The 11,016-nt window shown below is 33.2% G+C and overlaps 1 protein-coding gene and 1 long non-coding RNA gene across 2 annotated transcripts in view; both read left to right on the top strand.

Annotated features, from left to right (window-relative positions):
• LOC117104968 (toll-interacting protein-like) overlaps positions 1–4,334 on the top strand; it is a 9,005-nt gene extending 4,671 nt beyond the window's left edge. Inside the window, exons 4-6 of the mRNA XM_033245947.1 lie at positions 760–912; positions 1,442–1,547; positions 2,142–4,334. Coding sequence (XP_033101838.1) covers positions 760–912; positions 1,442–1,547; positions 2,142–2,338 — 456 coding nt within the window. The 3' untranslated portion in view covers positions 2,339–4,334. The remainder of the gene's footprint in view (positions 1–759; positions 913–1,441; positions 1,548–2,141) is intronic.
• A 1,880-nt stretch (positions 4,335–6,214) lies between these two features.
• Positions 6,215–10,255, top strand: LOC117105108. Its single transcript, XR_004444858.1, has 3 exons — positions 6,215–6,352; positions 8,886–8,966; positions 9,756–10,255. It is a non-coding gene; the product is annotated as an uncharacterized LOC117105108 (long non-coding RNA).
• Positions 10,256–11,016: the final 761 nt, after the last annotated feature.

Here is an 11,016-nt window from a genome sequence, read left to right as displayed (position 1 = left end):
CATAATTCACCACTATAGACACTTTTTGACAAAAATGAAAAATTACGACTTTGTGTTCTAATATAGACAATGGGTCATGTCTCATATTATTTGTTATATTTTTATTATTCATTATTTCCACTTGACTCGCATTAATAATTTTGTTCGAATAACATTTATTTGCAGTTGTACTTTGCAGCACTTCACTTGCAATTTGCAATTTCTAGTTTAAATTGTTTTCTGATTTCTCCATTGTCTAAGTTCCCCTTAAGGTAGGTTTTAGTAATATAGTACTAATAGTATTAGTAATAATAATAATAATAATAGTAGTAGTAAAGGTAATAATATTGATTTCAATAACTTAAATTGTGGGTACTGGTGGGCGATCTGTTTCCCACACCACATTTGCATTACCATCTGTGCCTTTATGCTATAAATATTACAGATACAGAATGAATTGGATGATGATGGTGATGACATTTAATTATATTGATAATGAGGATGTTGATTATGATTAAGATACTGATGATAATGGAAATTATAACAATATCTAGGATGATAACATTGATGGTAATTGTGATGGTAATGATAATGATAACTATGACAATAATGTTAATGATGATTATGGTGGTTGTGGTGGTTTACTTAAATTGCCATGAAGATAAATATTCACTTTCTTATCACTGTAACTGTCTTCATTACATTTCATTGGTAATACAAGATAATCATAATATTTATATTTCAAGCGATACAATATAATCATAATATATATATTTTAAGAAATCGTTTACGACTGACAACCGTATCGCTTGGGCACATGTCACTATCCCGCAATCTGTACTAAATGGGGAAACCAAAGAAGAGTGGTACTCACTGAGTGGGAAACAAGGGAACGACAAGGAGGGCATGATAAACGTAGTGTTATCCTACTCGGTAAGTGCAACCATGTGGAACATTTGTGAACATTGTAGATAATGATATTAATAATGTAATAATTAAAATAAAAATAATGATACATTATGGTAAAGAAATGTGAAATAATGGCAAGCAAGACGTGTAACATTTTTCTGCACCATAAATGGACTAGAAACAAACATTTTTGTACCATACAGTAGCTTAAGACTTAATGTGAAGCACCTAAGGGGATCTGTCATCCATTATGCACTACATAAAGACAGTTTTATTATTGTTTTAGTTACTAGATAATTATGTTTTTTGGGGTTTTTTTTGGTTTGTTTTTGGTAGTCTTCTTGTTTATATTCTATTTGTATTGCATTGTATAAGTAATATTTTATGTAGCCATCTTGTATGTTGCTTATTGTATTTTATCTTTGCAGGACCATATTGTAATACAGTGGTACCATCTCACCTGTATATGTTATCCTGCCTAACTATGTTTAATAAATGAAAATAAATAAATAAACGTTTTTTTTAATATATTTCTTTTTTACTGATTTTATAGCAAGTGGCAGCTTCTCCTTGGATGATGCAACAGCAATTCCCTGCCCCTCAAGTGATGGTCTTGCCCTCTGCCTATGCCTACCCAGGTGTTGGTGCCCCAATGGCAGGTAAGTCTCAAGTGATGGTCTTGTCCCCTGTTTATGCCTACCCAGGTGTTGGTGCCTGAATGGCAGGTAAGGCTCAAGTGATGGTCTCACCCTCTGCCTATGCCTACTCAGGTGTTAGTGCCCCAACGGCAGTTAAGTCTCAAGTGATAGATTTGCCCTCTGCCTATACCTACCCTTGCTCTCTGTCTATCCAGGTGTTAGTGTGCCAGTGGCAGGTAAGTCTCAAGTGATGGTCTTGTCCCCTGTCTATGCCTACCTAGGGGTTGGTGCCCCAGTGTCAGGTAAGTCTCAAGTAATGGTTTTGACCTCTGCCCATGTCTACCAGGTGTTGGTGTCCAATGTCCCTCTGCCATAAGTAAAAGTCACTTACAATTCATACCTCCCCATACAAAATCCTGTGTATGTGTCTCCCTATGTGTCAGATAAGTTGGTTGTGGTGGTGATTAAAATGGTTTCATTTCTCCTACCAATCCAATCCGATGATGATGGTTGTTGATATTTTTGTTATTTATGATATGTACATATGTGAGGTTAGTGACCATTATGAAGTCTCATAACCCATCATTAATGCCGTGATTTTCCTTATTTCTCTAGTATATCCTCCAATGCATCCCCCAGTTGTGCAGGGACCAGTAATGCATCAACAGCAGCCCCCAGCCATCACGCAAGAAGACCTCAACAGCATCCAAGAAATGTTCCCAGACACGGACCAGGAGGTCATCCGCTCAGTCCTGGAAGCAAACCGAGGGAACCGCGAGGCAGCAGTCACCAGCCTGCTCAGTATGCAATAGAAATATTTTATCAGATTAAAAACGTGTATTGTATAATATTTTTTTTTGTGATCCTATATTATATGATTTCTCATTTTAAAACAGCAAAACCAGAATTTTCTTTAATGATATTACCCTTAATTGACATTTTGAATAATGGGGTTTACTTTCTATGCTGGAAATTTATGTACAGGACACGGTCAGCTGTATGTCAAAGTAAAATGTAATGATTTTGACTAAAAATTTTGGACAAAAATCTTTCCTGTTTTTGTGTATATATATAGGGGTGTGTGTTTATGGGGTATGCCTGCCTGTGTGTATGTGGATGTGTCTCCCTATGTGTCAGATAAGCCTCAAGTATTCCTTGTATTTGAATGTACAAATTCAGAATGATTACATTAGAAACTCGTTGTTATTAAATATTATTTCATTTTTGGTAATTAAATTGTCTTTACACAATGTCAAATTTTTCTAAATTGTTATTGGTTAATTAATGAATTAATTAATTATGAATCATGGAGTTGCTACTTGTTAATGTACTTACAATCCTATCTTGATTCTTGAAAATTATGTAATTTGAAAAAAAAATAATAATTAGGAAAATGATTATATGATTGATTTATGTTTATTATCAAATACCATTTTTTTCAAAGGAAATATTAAAAAAAAAAATTTATTTATTCACCTACAAAACGGCAGCCGAAGGTGAATACTAGTATATGAAATACCTGAGCCCAAATTTTTAATATATTTGAATTATAGTTATTATGATTATATTTGATTTATAAATCAAAATTGACTGAATAATTAAAATGTGTGCCTAATGGTTTGCTTAAATGTAAACTGGTATTCATTTTACCATATACAGTTAAAATTTGTTGACTTTGCCTAATCCGAATAATTTCTAAGTCAATCTTAGTTTACATGCCAAATTGTTATTTTTCCTACTAATAACGATCTGTCAAATTTTATTTAAGTCGAACAATTTTTCAATGCCAACCAATTTGGATTCAAATTAGGCAAGTTCAACTGTAGTTATAATATTGTTAAAAGTTTATATACATTGCAGTTTAGTTTTTCAGTCTACATCGTTTTCTTGTATAAATAATTATAACAAATAATTATCAGACAGTAATGGATTTATTATTATTATTAATTAATAATGATAATTATTGTTATTAAATTATCATTATTTCATTTTCATATCTTAGAAACATGATGAAATTGTTTTGAGCTTACTGTTATTTGTGCTTTTCATAGTTTTACTATCATTCTTTTCGATGTTATTATAATTGCTATAATTATTATTGTTAATTAATAAGTAGTAATACAATTATGATAAACATGAAGTAATTGATAATATAAGTACATACAAATCTTTTTTGTTTCAAACTTATTACAAAGCATATTGTTATGATTACTGATACAAATGGCTTCTCATAAAAAAATTCCAAGCAAGCATTGGTAGCTATTAAAAGTGTTCAGAATTAAAGTTCTCAATTCACAATTAGCTGTGAAGCATTGTGTAGTGACAATAATTGTAGTGTATGCATAAATAAACTGGAGTCATCTAATTGCCATGTGTAGTTAATCCATGTCATATAATCCATTTAATCCAGGGTTGATCTTGCCCTTTATCTCTTATGTGGATAATGCTTAAATTGTTGATCAACACAATCAATCTTGAGTACACAAAGCCTTAAAGATATCAGAATAGTTTGAATCACAGTGTGCAAAACTTGCGGGTTAATCATAAAACTTTATGGCTACTGCACTGTAAATTGCGGGCAAGCCTGCTAAGGACATTATTATAGATAAGATGCAGATGAAGTAAAGTTTAAAATTATTTATGAGGTTTTTGTGAGACAAGATTTTGCTTGTGAAAATTGTATTGGAAATGAGTTGTTAGAAGTAGTAAGTGGATAAGTGTTGATATAATTGTATAGGAATGATACCAAATTGCATTCATTTTTATTTGACAACTATCTGTGCATAATAAAGTTAAATTTCATTCAAAGTGTATTGTATGTGTGTTTTTTTGCCAGTTTGAAAGTGAATTTTAATTAATAGTGCATCGTATTATTACATTTTAAGTCATTTTGAGAAGGTACACGTAGCAGTGATTTAGAACACTCCATACAGTACATAGAGAATGTGGAGATATGATTGAAACCTACAAGATACTAATGGCTTTGATGACATAAGGGCTTCAAACTTTTTCACCTTTCGCTTCAGACCAGGAGAACATTTTCTCAGAGGCCACACACCTACAAACATAGACAATACTAAAAAAAGAGATACTTTCTTCGATACAGGTGTCATAAATAAGTGGAACTCCCTACCACAACATGTTATAAACAGCACAAGCATAAACAATTTAAAACAAAACCATGACAATCACATATCCAAGAGAGGAGGCAGTCTCACGAGTAAAAACTCAATGTCTTATAGAATGTATATGGAATAAATTGGGATCTATCAATGAAGAAGGCAAATCATAAAGGGAATGCAAAACAAGATTGAGTTCTAGCCACTATCACATGGTATCTTACAAACAGTAGAGTAACACCCATTGGGGAAGGGAGGCTTTTGGCGGGCCAAAGTTCAAACGGGCCCTGGAGGAACCTCCTACTAAATGAACAGCACTCCTCGAACAATAATCGTCTAAAAAACTTGATGGAGTACTTGTTTAGTGTCGCATCTTACGTTACAAAATTTAAGGTTGGGAGGGGCGGGTTTTTTTTTTTCAAAAAAATTCTCATGATCTTTTATCATCGATTTTCCGCAAGTATAGATATCTAATTAATATGCGTGATGAAAATAAAACTTAAAAACATTGTCTTTTTTATGTACTTACTTCACTTACTTCAAAGCCGTTAGTCCACACTCACTTTAGCCTCATTATGGTTGATAAATAATACCTCAAGATGGCCGCAATGACACTCTTATATAGTAAAATTCATCACCATCACATCACCATGATTTTTTTGTCTGCAATTTTCGGCAATGATTAACTTCTGTATTATACCATAGAAAATAAAACTTAATTGTCTCTAATGCATTTACCTACTTTCTGTGCCGAAAACCACTTTTTCTCATACTTCTCAAATTATAATAAAGGCACGCGCACTCGAGTCGTGTGTTACAGATAATTCAGATGTTAGTGGGCAGAGATACCGGAATATTGCTATAAGATGTACAGTGCTCTACTTTGGCTGGTACAGCGCTCTTTCGTTAAAACCTGGGTCATTTTTATGCAGTTCATTTCAACAACCTTCAGGCATCTTCTTTACTTATGAAATTACATTGTGATCGAAAAGCGAGAGGGACCAAAATCCCCTTAAAATATGTGGGGGCGTGTCCCCGTATTTCCCCATGATCTGCGCCCTGGTAACCAGTACAGCCACTACCCGGTCCCCTCAAGGGGCGGACACAGCACCATGGTTGAAGAAATGGCTCCTCTGCCGGGAAATAGCACATGCATACTTTACAAAATGAATGTCCCTCACTTTAAAGTGGTGATAAATTTAGATTGTGCTTATAGTCTGCTTGACCATTAATACATTTGTGTCACATAACAGCCTACACTGATTCCATCGGATTCGTTTTAAAGTCGATTCAATCATTAACATAATAATAATAATTATTGATATCATCATCTCCACCATTATCATCATCATCATCATCGCCATCAACATCATCATTATCATCATCCTCAATCATCATAACCACCACCACCATCATTATTATTATCATCATCATCATCATCATCATCATCATCATCATCATCATCATCATTATTATTGTTATTGTTATTATTGTTATCATTATTGTTATCATTATTATTATTATTATTATAATTATTATTATTATTATTATCATCATCATCATCATCATCACCCTCATCATCCTCATCGTCATAAAGTAATGGCACATTAGAAAAAGGATAATTAATTGTTTTTTACACTCCAGGTGGCGTTTTACATAAACATTACTCAATGGACTACGAAGGAGACGTTACAATTAATAACAAATGTGAGTACAGTATTTAACATTTTGCATCGTTAATTCACTAGTTAAAATGGGAATTCTGCCATCATTCTGTGGTTATTATTTTGACTACGTTTTCGCATTGAAGGCATTGATAATTCCTCGACAGAAGTATTTACTGACATGCTGCATTCTATTCAACAACATACATTCCAAGTGGCTAAAAAAAACGTTATTCACAGTAAATACAGCTTGAGGCTTGTTAACTTCCGTTCCTTGTTTACATTGTAGATTTGTATCTGTGTTTTTTCATTGACAATATATGCAATTTATTACCAAGAGCCTATAATTATCTGGTACACAACTTTTAATCCTGAATAATCGAAATTTGTTATAGCCCTCAAAACATATTTTCTATATTAGTTTTAAAGGACAGCGAAAGTGATCGGGGGGGGGGGCCCAAATGACACCGTCTTTATCAATATTATGTAAATATCTTCATGGATGTGTACTTCCATGATGTCGATATCAAATAAAGCTACAGTACTACTGTAGTGACGGATCATAAACCTATTAATAGGTCCATGGACGGATCTAGAAATTCGAAATAGAAGGCCAAACATTAAAGGTGGTCCACTGATCATATGATAAAATGTAAAAACAATACAAAAAAAGCCTGAATTTGAAAACCGTTTCAAAAGGGCTCCCAGTTTTCAATAAAAGATAAGGCAGCAGATAATTTAACAGAAAATAGCGCTAGGAGGAAGAGTTTTCTACAATTTATCTGCCTTAATGAAAACCGATTTAAAAAAAAAAAATAATGTAGACCTAACAGTCCTTAATTAGAGGGATATATGGGATTGAAAAAAAAGGATAAGCCACACTTGTACGGCGATTAGAGGAGAAATATTTAGTAAAAAGTAAAACACGGCATTTCTTTTGACCTCCAAAGGGAATAAATGAAATAAACTAGAAATCGGCTTGTTTGATAAATCAGCTTAAGATATTTCCTTTAGGGACATCTTAACTTTTTTTGACTTAGGCCCCTACGACATTCTACGCTGAGATTGATAAATCCCGATCGTCTCTGGGCCCCAGTAGCACATGTTGCTGTAAAATAATCAATTAGCGTTGCTCATGTAATCCGAGTTACCATAACTTATAAACTAACATCAACTCCCTCGTCCGACTCTAGGACATTAATTTGCTGATCCAAACAAATATGTTTTAATAGCGAATCCAATTGTGGTCAAAAATCACATGGGCGAACATGTACCGTAAGATTTCTCCCCATGAACATCACCCCAGGGATTTTATTCCGGACCATGAACAGGGCTCTAGGCCTGTCGAGGCCCAAATGACACCGTCTTTATCAATATTATGTAAATATCTTCATGGATGTGTACTTCCATGATGTCGATATCAAATAAAGCTACAGTACTACTGTAGTGACGGATCATAAACCTATTAATATGTCCATGGACGGATCTAGAAATTCGAAATAGAAGGCCAAACATTAAAGGTGGTCCACTGATCATATGATAAAATGTAAAAACAATACAAAAAAAGCCTGAATTTGAAAACCGTTTCAAAAGGGCTCCCAGTTTTCAATAAAAGATAAGGCAGCAGATAATTTAACAGAAAATGGCGCTAGGAGGAAGAGTTTTCTACAATTTATCTGCCTTAATGAAAACCGATTTTTTTTTTTAATAATGTAGACCTAACAGTCCTTAATTAGAGGGATATATGGGATTGAAAAAAAAAAGGATAAGCCACACTTGTACGGCGATTAGAGGAGAAATATTTAGTAAAAAGTAAAACACGGCATTTCTTTTGACCTCCAAAGGGAATAAATGAAATAACCTCAGCCTGTCCTTATATACTCCGCAAAAGTTGGTATGCTGGGGCCAGATTTATCAAACTAGAAATCGGCTTGTTTGATAAATCAGCTTAAGATATTTCCTTTAGGGACATCTTAACTTTTTTTGACTTAGGCCCCTACGACATTCTACGCTGAGATTGATAAATCCCGATCGTCTCTGGGCCCCAGTAGCACATGTTGCTGTAAAATAATTATTTATCACTTGAAACGCAATTAGCGTTGCTCATGTAATCCGAGTTACCATAACTTATAAACTAACATCAACTCCCTCGTCCGACTATACGACATTAATTTGCCAATCCAAAAAATACATTTTGATAGCCAATCTAATTGTGGTCAAAAATCACATGGGCGAACATGTACCGTAAGATTTCTCCCCATGAACATCACCCCAGGGATTTTATTCCGGACCATGAACAGGGCTCTAGGCATCCCCTTGTTTTAGACCCCGATCAGAATTGTTGGACCCTCTATCGACATTTCTCATTTTTCCTGATTTTACGAACATTTTACTACAAAATCCTTAAATCGACAGTCTATAAAGAGTCTATGTATAAATAAGAATAGCTCTGGTATAATTTAACTGTCTATTAATTGGCAGAAAAACCAATTTGGTCATTCATATATTCAATTGCAATTTTGTAACTTACTTAAATATAATTATTCAGTAGTGGAATTATATTGTTCATCTTTCAGCTCAAGACAGACAGTGAATATTTAAATTGGACCTCATTGCGCTGGACTCCGGCCTAATGGGCGTTCCAGATGCTCATTACGGTAATTTTTACTTTTCTTGATCTCAATCCATTAAGCATTTTGAGCATCGAATAAATTCAATCAATCAATCAAAAATATTATATCATGAAAAATGTTTGTATGAAGATTATATTTATAGTATTAAGTTTATTGTTTGAATATACTGTATTTATGAATCTATATAGGCCTATTCATTTCTATCGAATAGTACACTTTTTATAAATTTTATTTACCCATGACAATCAGAATGCTAACATAATTTTGTTGCGCTATTGCGATGTACTAGTTCTACCCAATAAGATATTTAATAATCCTCACATCATTCCGTGGTATGATGATACTATAAATAATTTATATTTAATATGATAATGCTGATATAATAAAGAATTGTGAAGTACTATTATGTTGTATCAACAGCATTGTCCATTGCGATAACTGAATATGATAATGTTCAGGTTGGGGTGCTCCCCTGGGGGGGGGGCAGCCGGCCTGCCGCCCTTCGCCCGCCCTAAGTCTTTTAAAATGGTAAAAAATTGGAGAAAAAAAGAAAATTACATTCAAATTTAAAATCTGTGAGTGCCATTTGCCATCTAGAGGTGCCATAATTGAAAAGTTTCTTACCTCAGCCCCAACCATGGTAGGGCTGAGGTGGTGGGAACCCTTCATCTGGCAAAGTCCCTCCCCGTGGACCCCCTCTGTTTTAAACCACTGGTTCTGCCTCTGTTTTTATTTATATATTATGTTTTGATGATACTCCGTTATAATTCTTTCTCTGTTTCCAAATCTTTTCTCAATATTTTTCTATTCCAGTGATGTAGACAAAGAAGCCACAACTATCAGGAGAGAATATCCGGACGCAATCGTGAAAGGGCAACATAACTTACCAATTATTCATAGATAGCCAAAAATTGTGTCACTGCATCAAGCTTCCTGCCAGCTGGGCTTTCCGGGCAAGAAATTCTGGATATAAAATTCTGGACATGAAATTAATTAAAATATAGTGTAAATTTAATTTTTTAAATGTTTCCTCTGCAATAATGTTAAAAATAAATATTAGCAATGTGTAGTAATTATTGTAGGCTTTATGTTTATTAATATTGTATTAATAAACTTAATGTTTATCTTATTAATAGAGAAAGTAATCCGTTTGTTGTAAAGAATATACGGTAGGCATGTAGAATAATAAGATATAACATTTTGAGAATTAAAATCAGATTTATTGATTTTTGCCGGATGTACATAATATAGGCCTACAGTATATAAGTATAAAATGTATGTATATTATATCACAAATTAATTTCAATGCTTGAAAATAAATATCAAATGGAATGTGCATTTCTTCTCATCTTATTTAATGTCTATGTTTATTGTAATAAATTCAATAGCTAAAATATCCATATTATAAGAAGCTTTTAAGCTTAAGCCAAAAGTGAAGAATTGCTTCATCAATATGTGCTACTTTATCTATTAAACTAGCAATTCTTTCGAGGACGCCCTCAACAAAAACATAAAACCGGAAATGACGTGGTTGCTAAGCAACAAGTCATGCATAATCATGAATATTCAGTGGCACCTGTTCTAATTAGACTAACAATAAAATCTTTTTGGTCAATTTTGTCAAAACTGAGCTAAAAGTTTTTATTGTTAGTCTAATTAGCACAGGTGTTACTGAATATGCATGAGCTGTAGCCTAGCAACCGACGTCATTTCCTGTTTTGTAAAATTCGATAGCACCTTGCCTTCTTCCATAGAAACATGACTGAAAGAAAGTTTCGTAATTTGTTGGTGTCATGTGAATATATTTGGAAAGAGTGTTCATAAGATATAGTAGCCTGTAATAGTGCTATATTTGAATCGAAGTGATTATAATATATTTAATTAGATCATATAGATTAATAATCATGAACTATATAATTTTATTATTAATGCAATTACGACAAAGGAAGTACACACAATGATGTATTATAAATATACAATTTAATTTTATTTCTTACATACTCTGAAATGTTACATCGGAACTATATAAACGTAATATAGACATAATACAAAATTCTAGTTTTATATAATATAA

This window comes from Anneissia japonica, unplaced genomic scaffold, assembly GCF_011630105.1.
Source record: "Anneissia japonica isolate Jap-2015-1 unplaced genomic scaffold, ASM1163010v1 scaffold287834_len5846547_cov211, whole genome shotgun sequence".
NCBI lineage: Eukaryota > Metazoa > Echinodermata > Crinoidea > Comatulida > Comatulidae > Anneissia > Anneissia japonica.
Note: the sequence above shows the minus strand (reverse complement) of the source record. Positions and strands in the feature narration are given on the sequence as shown.